The 17848-nt window shown below is 38.9% G+C and overlaps 1 protein-coding gene across 1 annotated transcript in view; it reads left to right on the top strand.

The window, feature by feature from the left end:
• Window positions 1-17848, top strand: part of NELL1 (neural EGFL like 1) — an 820872-nt gene that overhangs the window by 608198 nt on the left and 194826 nt on the right. Inside the window, exon 15 of the mRNA XM_088017492.1 lies at window positions 10849-10944. Coding sequence (XP_087873618.1) covers window positions 10849-10944 — 96 coding nt within the window. The remainder of the gene's footprint in view (window positions 1-10848; window positions 10945-17848) is intronic.

Below are 17848 nucleotides of genomic sequence, written 5' to 3'. Positions count from 1 at the left end.
GTGTCGAAGTCTCGAGGCCCGGCAGGTATGTGCAGCGCGAGCCCAGCCATTAATCAGACAGGCTCACTTAGGAGGACCCTGGGTTCTAACTTTGAAGGCAGCCAAAGAAAGGTCAAATATATGTTATTGAATCCTCCAGCAAGCAGAGATCTTTGGAATGCTTTGCATTCTATAACATGATAATGAATAATTCTAATTCTGAATTTCTTGCTTGGGACCTTGAAGCATGGAAGTGAAAAAGAGCACCCCTTCCACAAAATACAGACAACAGCCTGGTAACCCTGTGAGTTAGGGTCTTGTTTACCTTTAGTTCCCCATGTCAGTGTCTTTTTCCCTACGTGGGTTTCTCCTCTGTGTATGTAAGTACAGAACTAATGATAATAACGTCGAGAATTATTAATACCCTTTGAGCACCTGGCTCTAAGCGCTCAAGCTGCAGTAACCTTTACTCCTCACAACAACCATATAAAGATGGTGCTGTTTTAATTTCCCATTCTGTCATGAGAAAATGATATTTACCGATGGCTCTCGATAAGCTCTAGGTTACACAGCTAGAAAAAGACCTGAGATTTGCACACCCAGGCAGCCAGTGTCCTGGAGCCGGTCATCTGACAGTCGGCGTTTGTGTTAGGTATTTGAAAGGACGGGGAAGGGGAGAGCAGTGTCTGCCTCTGTGTTTGATTGCTAAGACATTTCTTCCTCTCTTCTTTTTCTCACCTTTCCCTCCTCCCTTGTTTCTACCCTCTCTCCTCCCCCTCTCCTCCCCGCCCCACTCCTTAAAAAACCCACACGAGCTTTCTCCCACTGCGGGAAGTTGGCATCACTTTGCAGGTGCCTGAGGCTGTGTCAGAATCGCGGAGCCTGGAATTCTCAGTCTCTGCCTCATAATTAACTTTTTCTTGGGCAAGGTCATCGAACTTCTCTCCTCTCCGTGTCCTCATTCATTACAGAATGAAGGCACCATTACAAATTGCCTTTTAAGATTCTTGTGGAGCACTCTTTCAACAAAAGCACAAAATGCTTTATGAATCTGAGAAATAGCTCCGATTTCAGGCCAGAGGTAGGTAGGAAATGGAAAAGCCCTCTCAGGAACTTTGGTCCACCCAAATGACCCAGCTACTATCACTGCAGCCTGGATTCATATCTCACTCAAGGTTTAACATCTCATTCCATGTGGTTATATAAAATCACAGACTGCTTTTCCCTGGGAGAGCTTGCTGGAATTTGTTTCTTAAAAGTCTCCAGACGGTGACCTCCCGGGGTAATCTATGTCTTGGCTCCAATATGGCAGTGTGGCAGGAAACCTTCTGACCCCCTCACCCGGGCTTTCTCCTTAACTGCTTTCCACAATAGCACTTTCATGCTCCTCTTCCTTAGCACTCCTGTGAATGCCGAACACGAGATTACAAATTGCTTTCAGAGTTTTTGTTGCAAAGATATAATTTCACCATTGCCTTAGTTTTTACATTGTACGGAGTCCTTAACTAACTTCCCAAATTTTGCTTTTTGAAATTTGAACACCAGTTCTTACTCTGTTCCTCTTCTTAGGTTTTTGTCTTAATCCCTTATTATTTCCTTGCTATTGATTCTCATCCTCAACAAATTCTCAAACCCTGGCATTGATTTTTACACCAGTTAGGGAAGACCTAACTATATTCATTATATTATGTTAAATAATATATTAAATTAAATTTATTAATAATATAACAAATTAATAAATTAAATATATTCATTATTCACTATATTAATTAACCTAGAGAGAAAGAGACTGACAGTTTTAAGAGGAACTAACCATTGTTGAGCACTTACTGTTTGTGGGCACTGTGACAAGTATTTCATATGCACTACTTATTTAATGCTGGTGATATCAGTGTGCCCTAGGTTCTCCCAGTGCCTTCACTATACAGATAAGGAATCTGATGCTTAATTAAGGAGATTAAGCAGTTTTCAAAATAAGGTCATGGTGGTAATCCTTTTGTAATATATAAATGTAATAAAGCAACACATTTTTCACCTTAAAACTTATACAATGTTTTATGTCAGTTACATCTCACCAAAGTTGAGGGTTGGGAATCAATCAACTAATCAGGACTGGAATCTGGATCTGTTTCCAGAGTCTTAATCACTCACCAAGCTTTAGGCTCTGCAGGAGAATTACCCAGGCATCCGTGTTGTTTGGGTAATGTGTCAATGATTGACCCCTATGTGCACAAAATCGGTCAAATATTCCTCATTCTCAGGTATTTAGAGATGTCCTGCTGAATTGCTCCTCTTTTTATATCTTTCATCCATTTCTGCATTTCAGTGACTTTAACTCATGAAACCTATTCATATTCAACATTTTGACCGTGCCTTCCTAGGGAAAAGCCACCGGTCTTACTCTGAATGAAATTGGAATTGCAGGAAAAGAAGGCAATATTGGCAGTCCCAAATCCTTCTTCCTAAGAGCGTGGGTACCTGATGAGGAAGGCTGAGTAGAAGAGGCTCTTCAGTGAAATAGCCCAAAGCCTGGGTTAGTGGAATACCAGCTCCAGTCACCACTTCTCCTTCCTCATGGCCTGTCTTCCAGCAAGCCCAGGCCTTCTTTTGTTCCACCAGTGGTGCTCCATGCCTCTGTCCTTCTGCCTGCCCTGACTTGACCATCCTTGGTCCCAGCCTGCCTGGTTACTCACTGTTTCTCTGATTCAGCTCTGGCATCCACTGTTGTGCGGACCTCTCTTTGACCTTCTAGGAAGAAGCAATCCTTTCCTTCTCTCTGCCTCCTTTGAGTTTGCGTAGGCAGCATTGCTAGGATCTGTAAAGCGCTACATGATATGTACACTCTACACCTCAGGGCTTTTGCACTTGCTGTAACCTCTGCTTGGAACACTTTCCTGCTTGATGGTTTACTCTTTCTTTCTACGCTTGGGTCTTTATTCATATGTCACCTGCTCAGTGAGGCCTTCCATTATCCCCCTGTTTAATTGCAACCTTCCCACTGGCACAGCCCCCACTCCCCTGCTCTCTTCTGTTTCTCGCTATATCGCCTTTCATCTAACTTACTCTGTCACTTAAACATCTATTTTGTTGTTCTGTATCTTCTCCCACTAGAATATAGACCCATAAGTTGAAATATTTTACCTATTCTTTGTAATCCCTGGTTCTCGGAATAATCTTTGGCACAGAGGGTGTTCAGTAAGTAATTGTTGAATAATTAAATAAAGGGTACTGTGCCCCCACACACTGTCATGGAATGCTACAGACTGGAAGAATAAATAGACAATAAAGGATTGTCTATTTTTTGTAGCGTTTGGCACCGTTGACATTTTGGGCTGGATAACTCCTTGCTTTGGGGCTGTCCTGTGCACACAGGATGTTTAGCAGCAGCATCCCTGGTCTCTACCCACTAGTATGGCCACCAATGGCACTCCCCCATTTGTGACAACCGAAAAGGTCTCTAGACATTGTTAAATATCCCCTGGGGAGGTGAGGATTGCCCTTAGGGAGAACCACTGTAATAGACTCACAGGTTCTGGGGAACAGGGATCATATCTTACTAGAGTATCTAGTGTCTTCATACGTAGTAAATGTTTGAGACATTTCTAAAACTGAATTGCTCTGACTTGGTCGAATTGTTATCTCAAATTTCATGATACAATTCATGACACAAAACTGTCTTTTCAAAAGTTGTTTTCTCTATATAAGTAATTTACAAAAAAAAAATAGAGGTTTAGTATCACCAGCGTTCCAGATTATGATATAGAGGAAAGCAGAATTGCAAAAAATTTGACCCTAGTCCTTAAGAATCTCATAGTCCAGTTAGAGAGGCATATATATACAGCACCCCTCTCCCCCAAAATACAAAAGGATGCGCTGTCTCTCCATTCAACCTGTGCCATTCCCATCTAATTTATCCTCTGTAACAGGTTTTCCATGAAGACCTATATAGTGAATATTATGACTTTCCAGACCAGAGGATGTCTGTTGCAACTACATCCACAGAAAACAGCAGCATTATAGACGTTTTCTTATATCAGTGTTTCTAGAGCTAAGGCAAAATCTCAAGACTAATCTAAAAGTGACTGTGCCCCCACACACTGTCATGGAATGCTACAGACTGGAAGAATACAATGATTTCCAAGGATGTGTGAAATAAAGGCACAGTTTAAACCACAGGCTTAGTGGGCTGGGGAAGCAAGTCATTGGATCACAGCTGTATTTTATAAATGATAGAGAATAGAGAACAATACAAGGCAATGCAATGGAAGACAATACAATAGAAAATATCAAAATTCATTACACAGACTAAGTCAATCTTCTATTACTGGTTGTGTATATATGAAGGCTTCTGATATAAAATTTATGCCTTACTATTTAGTGTAGTAAAAAAGATTAGCAAAGCTTGATCTTAAACCAAATAACTAGAATGATGGACAGAAGAAAAGTCTGTATGCAGATATCTATCCAAGGAGTTCACTACTGTGCCTGAAGGTCACTAACAAACCTGGGAAGTGGATGGGAAATGGGAAGATGGAGAGGACGGGTCCCAGATTCTAAGATGCTCCTGCTCGCCTGCATGGCTTACTGCATTCTCTTCTGTCTCTGACCTTGATGTGAGTTAGCAACACTGGCTCATTTTCATCTTCTCTTCAGTACCTTTCCACAGGACAAACCTTGACCTGAACTGTACTTTTTCCTGTGCTTCTCTACTTGGCAAAAATCCCATTCATTCTTCCAGACCCAACTCAAATGCCAGCTCTGTTGAAAAGCTTTGCCCCAAGTCCACCAGGCACAATTTATCATGTTCTCCTCCATGTTCTCTCAGCACTTTATTCATTTTGCTATAGTAGCATTTATCATGTTTTATGATGCTTGGTTTTATATGTGCCACTCTCTGTCACTGGATTGTGAGCTTCCTGGGGATGGGGACCATCTCTCACCTAGTTGTAGACTTCTCAGTTTCCAGCATATCATCTATACTTCATTGGTGGGCAAGTCCCAAGTGGATGGCTTAGAGAAGTGGTTGACTTGGGACTCGAAACCCAGAGTACCGCTTTGTAGCATTGTGACCTTCAGCTTCTCTAAGCCAACTTTCTCATCTGGCAGTCAGGATAGCATGACTAATGCACAGTGCTCTCGTTGTTAGCATAAAATAGAATATTGTCTATAAAGTACTTAATAGCTCTTGCAAAAATGGAATTCACCATTACCATTGTTAGTATTATTACTGTTGAAATGGGGAGTGTAAAGGCCTATTGGAATTGTGGATACAGACACAGATGGTAAGTAATAGGGATGAAGTTGATTTAGGGCCAATAATTAAATATTTTGCAATATACTGTGTGCTTGGGACCAAAATGATATGAAAATTGAGAGTTGTAGACATCTGGATGTTTGGTTTTATGTATCAGACTAGCTACCTAGATGATTTTACTCTTACCTTTTATCTTCATTTCAAATTGAGAGGGGAGAAATGGAAAAAAAAAAGGGGTTAAAATAACAGAATTTTGCTCCTGGAGACACCTAGTAGACACCTAGTAGACTTAAATTGTGTAAAATTGGAACACACTTTCTCAGTCTCAACACTATTGACATTTGGGGCCAGATAATTCTTTGTTATGCAGTGTCAACCTATGCATTACAACATGTTTAGCAACATCCCTGCCCTCTATCCACCAAATGCCATTAGCACACTGACCCCACCTGCCATCTTCTGAGGACCAAAAATGTTTGAGGGGGTCTTTGATAGATACATACCATGTTCTGAAAGAGGTCAGCAATAAACCAAAAAGCAAACATGGAGGTGATATCCCCTTTGTTACTGACAGAAATGAGTTGAAGAACATGAGTTTCAGTCTGTAACAAGCTAGTTTGCTAAGAATGAACACAGAATAAGGCCAACTTACCAACCACATCCCAAGGAGGAAGGTGTCATTCGGGAGGTAAGGAAAATTGATTCCATCTGAAGGCAGCTTACTCCCAAGAAGGATGCCAGGTGGCCATTGAGTTTTGCTGAGCATGAATAGGTTTTAAATATTTCCTTCTTTCCCCCTTTTTGGGATTTTAGGTGCACATAATCAACTTAATTATAGTCTTTGATTCATGACATCCTGTAGTCATTGGTCCATGGTGGTCAGCTATCATTTATTTAGATACCTTGGTGGTTATTTTTAAAGGATGTAATTCACATCTAGTAATGAATTATCCAGAATAAAACTAGAAATGTAACAGTTACATACTTCTAAACATACGGTGCTCCTCTGCCTGGTCTCCTGCTTCTCCTGCCTGAGAATCATCATCCTGATACATATTCTTCCTAAATTTACAAATAGAATTTATTCCCTTTACCGGCACAGGGCAGAGCGAGCAATGCTGGCAAAGAGAGGTCAGAAATGAACTTAAGGAAAGCTTCCTCAAGGAAACCAGGAGGGAAGCAAAGGGTTTCCTTTTATCCGATGGTGCTGAGACTTGTATGTTTCCTTGTATTTTGTCAGAAAACAGGATATCCCTAGAAACTAAATATATGCCCATAAAACTTTAAGAGGATCCTGCAAAGTGTTTAGAACTTGAATGGTTGTTACTTTTTTATTAGTGTAAAACTATTTTCGTCAAATCAAACACATGGTGACGATACTGGGCATCTATGAACTGGCATCTTCAAACCCACATTCTCATTTTATTCCCCTTAATGCCCAAGTTTTGTTTCCCATGCTAAGAATTTTTGAATGTAAAACAGGTAGTCTTTCTGTGGATTAATTCTCCCTCAATTTTGAGTTTTCTGATTTTATTTTCTTGCACAATGCAAAGAGTCCTTTCAAAAATAGAATAATACCGTTTCAGAGTTGATCCAGTGCAACATCTCCCCCAGGGTAGTACATTAATAACAAATGACACTGTGATGGCAGATTCAGGTTTATAATTTCATTGTATATTTGCAATCTATTCAAGCCATGCTTTGGAATTAGGAAAGTGGTTGATAAAAGAGCAACATACCCATGATGCCTGAGTTTTTCTGAGTTTACAGAGGAGCTGTGGCTCCAAGTTCCATTGCAAACCACATGATACTACTAAACTCATCAAGTCGAGGAAGGAGTGACAATGAGCCCTCATTAAAGAATAAGCTCCTTGCATAGGGATCTTTTCTAAGTCACTGCCACATCTCCAGAATGTAGCACACAAACTGATGCATAATAGTACTGTTATTTAGAAAAACAGAATCCTGGTGATAAATAACAGTCAAATCTAGTTCTTGGGCACATTACACCTGCAGTGCCCTGTGCTGGTGGTTTACGTTGGTAATTGAATTTAACCTGCACAGCATGGGTATTATCATTATTGGTTTGTTCTTGAGAAACCTGAGGTCCACAGGAGTGAAATAATTTGCTGTAGGTGACACAGCTAATAAAACAGAACAAGGAATTGAGCCATGTAGTTCTACCATCCTATATTTACATAAACTAGAAAGAAATGTAATGGTGGCTTGGCTTTTTGTTTCGGTTATGCCATCAACAAAGTAATGCACAAAATTATAGGTCCTCTGATTATCAGAATCGTTTTCTTTGAAATGCTAGTTGAAATGATAGTTGATCAAGAAGAACCAGATAGAAATAATCTATTCACAACCTTTAGTCTAGGATACTAGTATATTTTGATAGCTTACAAGGTATTCAAAGAAAACTTGCATTGATCTTGATTTCAAGTAGTTTAAGTTTTGGATTGCATGCTCATTCTTTATTTGCTTTTGTGTTTTGTCTTTTAAATTATTTTGTCATCATCTCTGAGGTTTGAATAGGTAATGAATTTCTTTTTTATTCCAGATAAATTCTGTTAAAAAAAAATCCTATGTGCCTGGATTTGGTCAATTGTAAAGTGGCTCAGACAAAAATGGAGATGTGATGAGACGTACATGAACTCGAGCAGCTCCCTACCTCCCTTCTTTCGTGCCACATGTGCAATTTGGACATATTTTTTCTTTCAATTTACAGTCCATTTCCTTAGCCCTTATGGAACTATCCAAAAAAAGAATAAAGCTGCCCATGTGAATACCAGGTTGCAGACCAACCTGCACTATAACATATAAAGAAAAGGCAAGACTTTGTAGCCAAAGAAATCTTTGCTTGAATCTTGACTCTACTGCTTTGCTACCTGTATGACCTTAGATGGGGTACTGCATTTTTGAGCCCCAGTTTCACCTTTTTTGTCAAACGGTAACACCTCCCTAATAACACCATGATAAGGGCCATTACTATTATTAGAAATTAAAGTATAAATAACAAGGAATGCCTTTCATGCATCCTTGATGAAGCTGAACACCTTGTCGGATGGGTTTATATTGTCTGGTATTAGACGATTTGTTCTTGGTCCATGTTTCACAGCCATAACATTATTGCTGTCAATCAAATGTATTTAACAAGATACTTAACACTATGTGCCACACACTATTTAAAGGCCTTTACAAATATTAACTCATTTCATCCTCATAGCACCATATTTATTATGACATCTACGTTCTTAGACTATCACAAGCATCTCATGCTTTCTTCCAAAATCTCGATATCGTTTCTTAAGAGTTGAGTAAATCAGGAGCACACAGGTATTATGAATCTGCTGATCTGTGTGTATACGTGTGTGTGCACGTATGTGCTGTTTGTTTCACTAAAGAAACCCAAACTGAGTTTCTTGCTTCCAAACCCCTGTCTTCTTTTGGGGTTGCTTGAAACTTTATCAGCTTTCCATCTATCATTTTCAGTTTGCAAAACCACTTTATTTATTTATTTTTTTTGTAACCAGCATTGATGCAGAGCTATATGTTAAATATCTTACTTGAAATGGTAGTTGTCAGTGCACAAATGTGTGATTTTTGGGGAAAAGGGATTTTGTATATATTTGTATGCATATATTTATATACATATTGATTTTTGATGAACATACCAAAGCAGATGTTGTGTGAATGTTTTTTGCACAGTCTCAGGGTACTAAGATGCTGGAAAATGGGAAATGGTATTTGAATAGCAAGGTATGCACTATCTGTCCTCTGGCAGACACAGAGGAGCTCACAATTAATTACTGAGCTACAGAACATAAAATTATCCAGGGAGTAGTAAATGGTATGGAAAATGACAATATTGTGAGAAGTTCTATGTACCTGAACTAGTGTTGAACTATCCAAAGAAGTCCTGAACTAGTGTTGAACTATCCAAAGAGGTTATGTAGCTTTTTAAAGTTAAATCCATATTTTTGTGATGATGGCAAAATATAACCATGGCATCTTTCCAGTGTGACATGTTTCTTTCTTTTTTTTTTTTAAAGATTTTATTTATTGAGAGAGAGCACAAGTGGGGGGCAGAGGGAGGGGGAGAAGCAGACTTCCCACTAAGCAGGGAGCCCGAAGCGGGGCTCGATCCCAGGACCCCGAGATCATGACCTGAGCTGAAGGCAGACGCTTAACCGACTGAGCCACCTAGGCACCCCATTGTGTGATATGTTTCTAATTGCAGTTAAAAACATTTGCTCACCTAGCTGTCATGTGAAAAAGAAACTGTGGTACCAAGTTGCAGTCGTCTTCATTAATGAGAAATTTTGCAGTTTTGGTACTAAATTACTGGTTATCCTGCAAGGCTTGATAATAAATTATTTGGCATGAAAGTGTGTTGAGGAATTGTTATAGCAAGAGTTTTCTGATCAGAATAATGTGCAAAATATAGGTGAATTCATTCAGCAACTATTTTTAAGCATCTACTGTGTGCTCAGATTCTGAAACTGTGGTACAATGGGGAACAAGAACAATCCTAGTTACTTCTCCTGATGGGTCTTACAGTCCAATGGATGAAACAGAAGATGGTAATCAGTTATATGTAAGTGAACAATGGTAGTTAGTACTGAAAAGGAGAGGTTCCCAGAGCTATGCTGTGCTAGTGGCTAATAAGGGAAAGTAACCTTGTCTCAGAAGGCTAGCAGGGTAGCACTGAGATGGGGTGGGGATCATTTTTTGATGCTTATCAAAAGGCTTATCAAAGTTAACACCCTTTGAAACCACATTTTCACATTGAAGCATTTCCCCTAAAGGAATAATTTGAGGTGTGTTAAGCATTTTAGCTATAAGGACAAGGCATTGTTTTTTTATAGAATTGTTGGAAACATCTTAAATATTCAAAAGTAAGTGCTTAGTTAAATGTATATTATCAAAAATGATACCGACTACCTGGGGTGCCTGGGTGGCTCAGTTGGTTAAGCATCCAGTTTTTGGTTCTGGCTCAGATCGTGATCTCAGGGTCATCAGATCAAGCCCCATGTCCAGCTTGTGCTCAGTGCAAAATCTGTTTGAGATTCTCTCTCCCTCTCTCTCTGCCCCTCCCTGTGCTCACAGGTGTGCGCACGTGCGTGCTCGCTCTCTCAATAAATAAATAAAACCTTAAAAAAGTTATATTAACTACCCAAGATCTTTTAAAATAATGCAAAAATGTTTTTATTATAATAAAAGATGTTTTAGGAGTGGTTACAAAATAGTATTTCAATTGCCTTTGCCTTTACCCCTACCCTATCCTTTTAGTTACTCAATTTATCCTATTTGCTTTCAAATATATCAATAATCAGAATAGCAGCAACAGTAATAGCTGCTCATACTAACTACCACTTAGCACATGCCAGCCCTGTGTGAAATTTATTATTTCAAATGATCTATATGTAAACCAGTGAAATAGGTATTATGACATTTATTTCTTTTTGTATTCCGAAACTTTTAAATATGTCAACACAGGTATGTATGCCCTATGCACCAAGGAAAGAATTGTTTCAGTGTTCACACTATTCACCATGAGTTTCCTTATTGACATCTTCTCTAAGAGAAATCCCTTATTTTTTTGGTGACAGCATTCTGCCAAGAGGGCTGCAAATATGGTGGAACGTGCGTGTCTCCTAACAAATGCGTCTGTCCTTCTGGATTCACAGGAAGCCACTGTGAGAAAGGTAACCTTGCCTGTTTTGTTATTTTGGGGGGTTAGTACTGTGGGTTGACTTAATATGTCCTGTTTTGATGGTGGATGTACCTCTCCCAAAGTGGGTACCTTTTTGTTACTACATAACAGGCATCTTCCCTTTGAAAATAGGGCTTCATTTGCTCTCCCTCCAGTGTGTCTAATTTCGCAAGGTCCAGTCTTTTCTCTGCTATAGTTTGCAGTGTGCATTTTTAGGGCTAGTTAGAGATAAAGCCTCACGAACTAACCTGCCCCACTTATCATCTATTGGGTAGCATCACATGCAACTACTGGAGTTTTAACAATCTGCTGCATCAATGGAATCTAAATTAGAACCACATGCTCCTTGCATAAAAGCATGTTAAATAACTCCAGCAGCAGGTTTATTGGTGTGCTTGGAATTTTATTCTAATATTGGTTTATTACAAACATTATCATTCATGGACCTGATAATGTAAGCCAATTAGTATTGGTAAGATTCTGTTATGTGCCCCTTTCTATTTGCAATAAATGTAGTGTTTATACTTGGTGCTATTTGGTGAAATCCAGCTCGGTCATTAATTACAAGAAGTCCTCCTACCTTTGTGTAAGTGAAATTTGACAATCAATGTTAGTGTGCCAGTAATCCATGCAAGCAACAGGTCAATGCCATATAAAACTAAATATTTCAGTGTATTTGTCCCTGAGTTTTGTTTTATCCACTGTATCATATTTTTCTGAGAAGGGAATAAACTTGACACCATAGAATTGCAGAGAAAAGTGGAAATACAATGTTGTCATCATCATTCCTATTATTTGATGAGGGGGAGGATGTCTTCATCTAATGCCAAAGACCTAAGCAAAGCTCTTTTTTCCTTTGGGGTGTAAGGGTTTCATTTTTTTTAATGAGCCTATTTATTATACCCCAAATTGTCCAACATATTACATTGTGCTGCCTGTATATTTATAAGGCAGCCTGATCCTTTAAAAAACATGTCACAATTTACATAAATTATTCAACAAGGAAATCAGCAATGGGTGTGCCATTGTTTCCATGTTTTGTGATACTACCAACAAATCAGGTCACATTTATTAAATAATATTAAATGGCGTATCCTTAAAAAGAGACCTGTAAAGGAGCCAAGTTCTGCTCCTGAGCAGCATGAGAGCATTACCACATGGAGCTGAAATATTCTTGCCAAAAGCAAAGAAACTTAATGGTAACTTAACACACGTGCCTTTATTGCAGTACATTGGATTTTGATTAGGTTTTCTAGAATGAAAAAAAATCTAAAGGTTTAGCCTTATTTCCTCTAGAACTGCTGTGTTTCCCTAAAATGTGTATACAGGGATTTGTGGGGACAGAATGGTGATGGTGAAGATGTTGATAATGACGGATACTACTGCTGATACACAATTTCTCATGTACTAGTTATGTCTAAGGCCTTGTAAATGAATGCTTTAATATTAACAAACGAGATTACTATCATTACTCCCATTTTAGAGATGGCAAACCAAAGCTTTAGCCACATGAAGCAATCTCTGCAATGCTATCAGAGCCGGCATTAGAACTGAGAATAAAACATAAGTTGCATTGCACAAAGCCTGAGTTATAAACCTTGCATATATTTCTCAAGGATAATACATGGACTTCCTGTTAAAATCCAGATTTCTGCTCTTCCACCCCGTACCTGGTGAATCAGAAAGTCTGGGGAGGAGGGTCCACAAATCTTTACTTTCACCAAGCACCTCAGGTTGCCTGTTACAAACCAGTTGTTATATTGTTATTGAGATACTTAACCAGAACATCTGTAAAGGTCTTACTCTTTTTACCTTTTAAAGAATTAGGGGAGAGCATTGATCTTAGACCAGGGTCCAAGTGAGTGGTAGCTCAGGAAAATTTAATTGTGGTTTCTGATGGCTTGTTCATTTGACCTCTGTCTGGCCTTTTCTCTCCTCAATAAGTGGTTGGCTGAATCAGTGCTTACATTCTGGTCCATAATGTGGAGCAGGAAAATAGAGATAAAGGAGAAAATCAAGACCAGAGGGAAAGGATTGGTAGGACATGGGTTCCTACGTAAATGTTACAAATGTTGAATTTGAGATTGAGAATTCCATTTTCTTAAGTATGTGCACAGTTATTGTAAGATTAAAAAAAAAAGGTTTCTCCACATGTGATGCTCTCTCCTATCAGTAGCAAAGCCATTCCATTTGATACTGGCCAGTATTCTAATTCTGTAAAATTTTTTGGCAGTAGAATAAAGTACACATTTTCCCGTCAATTGTGTGCAAGAGATGTAGATGAATTGTAGGCAAATACTGAAACATATGCCATATCTTATCTGAATTATTTTGTCATATTGATCATTAATAATAAACATTAAATAATTCTGTTTTCCACTGAGTAGTGATATGGATACCTTGAGTCTCAGGGTGCAAGGGAAAAATGCATTATGAATGTCTCATAGCATGATTAGACTAAATCTTTATTTGGTTTCTTTCAAGTTCAGGGCTAATTAAATGGTCTCTTTTGAGATATATAGAGTTCACTTATGTTTAGTCTTAAAATGTTTCCCATGGTCCCCCGGTTACTGGTTTTATCCATTGTGATATTCAGCCTTTCAGAATACAAGCACATTTAGTTAAATCATTGAAATCATTTGTTAAAGAAAATACCTATCTAGAATTTAATGAAGTTAAAACACCCACCTGTGTTTGGTATGTAACACAAAGATGAACAACTCAAATGTGAAATCAAAGAGCCACACTAAATCCAAAAATAGGTTACCGACCATAAAACAGAACACCATCTTCTGAGAACTGAATGAGATTAAGTTTTCTACTTGGCATTAAGCATATTTGCAAGCAAGAACAAGTAGAGATACATACAAGATATCAAACTAAGTCTAATTAGAGATTTCTTAAGCTTGACAATATTGACCTTGCGGACCAGATAATTCTTTGTTGTCGAGGGCTGTCCTGTGCATTGTAGGATGTTTAGCAGCATCACTGGACTCTATACCCACTAAATACCATTAGCTGTGTCACCCCCAGTCATGACAAGCAGAAATGTCTCTTGACATTGCCAACTATTCCCAGGGAGGCAGAATTAATTCCCATGGTCAACACTGGGTTTAAATGTAGCATTTAAAAAAAATCTTTTACAAAAATGGTACATGTGTATGTAGGTGTGTATTTGTATATATATATGTGTGTTGTGTGTGTGTGTGTGTGTGTAGGTATGCACACATATATATTTTAGGTAAATGTATCAGCGTTAGTTGATAATATAAAAATTATAAGAACTTTTTTGCTAGAGAAAATATTTTAAAGCATCTGTTGAGCATTTTTAGAAGTGCTTAGAGTTGCTGTAATTTAGAACATTCTTGACCAAGAACCAGAGACTGGCTGATTTCCATCATGTGGTATGTGAGGCACACCTTCTTACAGTCCTGGGAACCAGGTTGGTATGGAAGCTGTGCCAGTTCTCTGTCCACTTTCTCCCAGTGACAGTGTAAACATGTGAATGCTTCAACCCTACCCAGGAAGCATGTGACCCTAACCCTTGTGTTCTCCTGAAGGAAGAGAAAATCCTTTATTCATCCATCCATTCTCCCTCCCTCCCTCCCTCCCTCCATCCCTCCCTCCATCCCTTCCTCCATCCCTTCCTCCCTCCCTCCCTCCCTCTTTCCTTCCTTCTTCCCTCCTTCCCTCCCCGTCCCTTCCTGCTTCCCTCCCTCTTCCCTTCTTGCCTGCCTGCCTGCCTGCCTTTTGTACTTAGAGAATGTGTTCATGCACAAGCTGGGGAAGGGGCAGAGGGAGTGGGAGAGAGAGAATCTTAAGCAGACTCCATGCCCAGTATGGAGCCTGATGTGGGGCTCAATCTCACGACCCTGAGATCATGACCTGCACTGAAATCAAGAGTCAGACACTTAACCAATTGAGCCACCCAGGCATCCCATTCTTTCTTTTTTTTAGAAGGAAGTTTTCAATATATGTAATAAGATAATGTCTCATAAAACTTAGATACGCACATTTTAAATGGAATTTTCTCTATAATGTTTTCTCTCTGACAATACCAGGCGGTCACTTTTAGTAGGAGTTTTCACTGGGATATAATTGCAGATGTTCTTTCTGGTGGTACACACAGGACAGCTAATTTTACTGCATTTCCCTATTTGTGTATTCCATGAATTCTAAATTGTATAAATTCAGACACTCATAACCAACATCTTGTGAATCAGACAGTGAGAATTGGGCAGTACTCATCAAACTATAGGCTAGACAATAGTATAATGTAAAAAACTGGGAAAAATATGCTGATATTATAAAAATAGCAGACCTTGACTTTTTCCCGCATAACTTCAGAAATGGGTTCCTTTATTGTAAATATTATTCATTTAACTCACATAAGCAATGAACTCTCACAACCTGCAAGCCTTTCCAAAGCATACTAAGAACCTGATCAAGAATATTCAAGGAGATCAATAAATAGCCAAAAAAAAGAAGTTTGACACTGTTATCCATTGACAATATAATTTCCAGTAGCTATTGTTTTCTTATTTTGGTTATCTGGATTTTCTAATACAATAAATATTATTTGTGTTTATCTTAAACTTGTAAAAATCATTACTACAAAGAACATAAAAACTCACAAAAAGGACTTCATTTTTCTCAGTTCCTGGGGGGTCTTTTAAGTTTTCCTTAAAAGGAAATGACTTTTTGCCAGATAATTTATTCTGTTCTTTTCCCTGTGCCTTGGGGCCTTCCGGATATATAGACAGAGGGTAGCAGTTTGCCCTGAGTATGTTATCCATCCACCAGAATGGTCAGAAACAAAGACTTCTGTATTCTTCCAAATTTTAAATACTGCTCTGGTTTTGAGAGCGCTATACTGGCATTCATCTATATGCATTTTCTCTGCCTTTCCTTGTTTCAGGGAAACATTTTAAGAGCTTTTAAGAAGGTGGATAGTGGTTACATTCTGTAAATGGAGAAGAGAATACTTCTTTTTCCTCTTCAGGTATCACAGGAAAGCATGTGGGAAAAGGAGGAGTGCAAATGTGCCTGTTCAAAATCCTAGCAGTTAGGACATTTATTTACCTTTTCTCAGCAGGAGCTTTGTCTGGTGGTCTGGCACATGGCACGGGCGCAGTAAATGGTGGTTTCCATTACTAAAGTTGCTGCTGTTGTGCAGCCAGTAGGTGCTGGAGTAAGCAGTGCCTTTGTGGCATCATTTAAAAGGGAAATATGGGGATTTGAGGTTTCTCTGAGTTCACCCCACTAAAAAAGAATGCACACAGATGCTCTATTAAAATTTCATTGAAGTCATCTGAGTGTGATTTTGCTTGAGGAGCTATTCCCTGCTCTGGATATTCCCAGAAATAGAGACTAGCAGAGGAGAGGCATTGCAGTGGAAGAAGAGACGAGCCCAAACCCATCAACACTGAGATTATTCACCTCAAGGACCTTGTGTGGTAACTTCTTCTTGTCCTCAACTACACCCACTCAACTTTTCTTCTTTTCAGCTTCGATGGAGAAATTGGGCCAGAGGTCCAACACACTTCCCCAATGGCTCCAAAATGGGATTGCCACTTAACCCTCAGAGCTCCTTGGAGCTATTTCAAAACCCTGTCCTTGACCTGCCAGGATCATCATTTTGCCTGATTTCAGGCATCTCCTTGAGACAACACGTTTTCAACTCATTTCAGTACAACTGCAGGGAGTGATACTTTTTGTTCACAAACAGGGGCTTGGACTATACATTAGGGATGCAGCCGGGGGTGGGGCAGAGGACTAGACTAAGGGACAGAGGTCTGAGTTCTGATACTAGATGTGCCTTATGAATTATTTAGCCTCTGTGAAATAAAATTTCCATTAGCCTACCACCCATCTATTATAAGTCCCCAAATTTTGCATTTGTTACTTCTTGGAGGCAGCTAGTTTGACCCTTTTGAACACAGATGAGGACATGTAAGCATGTTATTCAGCCAGTCAGTAGTGGAGTTGAGGTTCTAAACCCATGTATGGCTGAATCCAAAGTTCATACACCTTCCAGTCATCTGTTGCTTCTTGATTGCTTTACCTGTGTCCAAGGGCACTTAAACCAAACAGATTCTATAGAAGACCAAATAAATTTTGTTCTCCTATGATGAATGAGCCATAATTTCCTACTTCATTATGTGCATTGTTTTTATGTATTCCTTTCAACATCTTCATTGTGCCTAAGGCAGAAAGAGTAAACAAAATAGGGGTTAAGAGCACAATCTGAAGCCACATTAGCTCATTTTAAGGTGGTGTTTCAGAACCTGTGCTATGGGATCGATATATGTATTGTTTCTGAGCTTGATAGGCACTAAAAAAAGGGCTATTAATATTATTTATTTCATAATATTATGGTGAGATTAAATGAAATCATCTATTTAAATCACTTGGTAGAGTGCCTGGCAAATAGGAGGTATCTGGAAATGATATCTATCGTTAATTCTGTTCTCAATTTACCAGGTGATAAAACTGATACTCAGAAATCATAGGCTACTTCCCCAAGGACATTCAACAGGTAAATGGTGGAGCCACGCCTTATGTTCATCTGCTACTACCAAGGTCTCTCATCTTTCTGCCACTCTTATGGCCTTGCACTGTTCCATTCAAATGCAAAGTGTTTTTATTCATGTCATCTTTGCCAATTCATATTCTCTCTGGTCCCATAAACATTTTATATAATTTTTTATCAAGCAAACACATATTAATTTATGCACCAGAGTTTTGCTTTGGGGAGAGCGTGAGTTAATTCACCTGAAATAATGGCATATATAACCTAGATAGGGTTCTTGGGAATGATGTTTTCTTGCTGTTGTTTGTTTCCCATTTGTTGGAGTTGAGATTGAAGACTTAACACCACGTTCTCACTTTATTAT

Source organism: Eumetopias jubatus, unplaced genomic scaffold (genome assembly GCF_037043125.1).
Source record: "Eumetopias jubatus isolate StellerSeaLion01/CBP00866 unplaced genomic scaffold, mEumJub1_p1.0 scaffold_13, whole genome shotgun sequence".
NCBI lineage: Eukaryota > Metazoa > Chordata > Mammalia > Carnivora > Otariidae > Eumetopias > Eumetopias jubatus.
The sequence above is the reverse complement of the archived record's forward strand: the minus strand, read 5'-3'. Positions and strand labels throughout refer to the sequence as shown.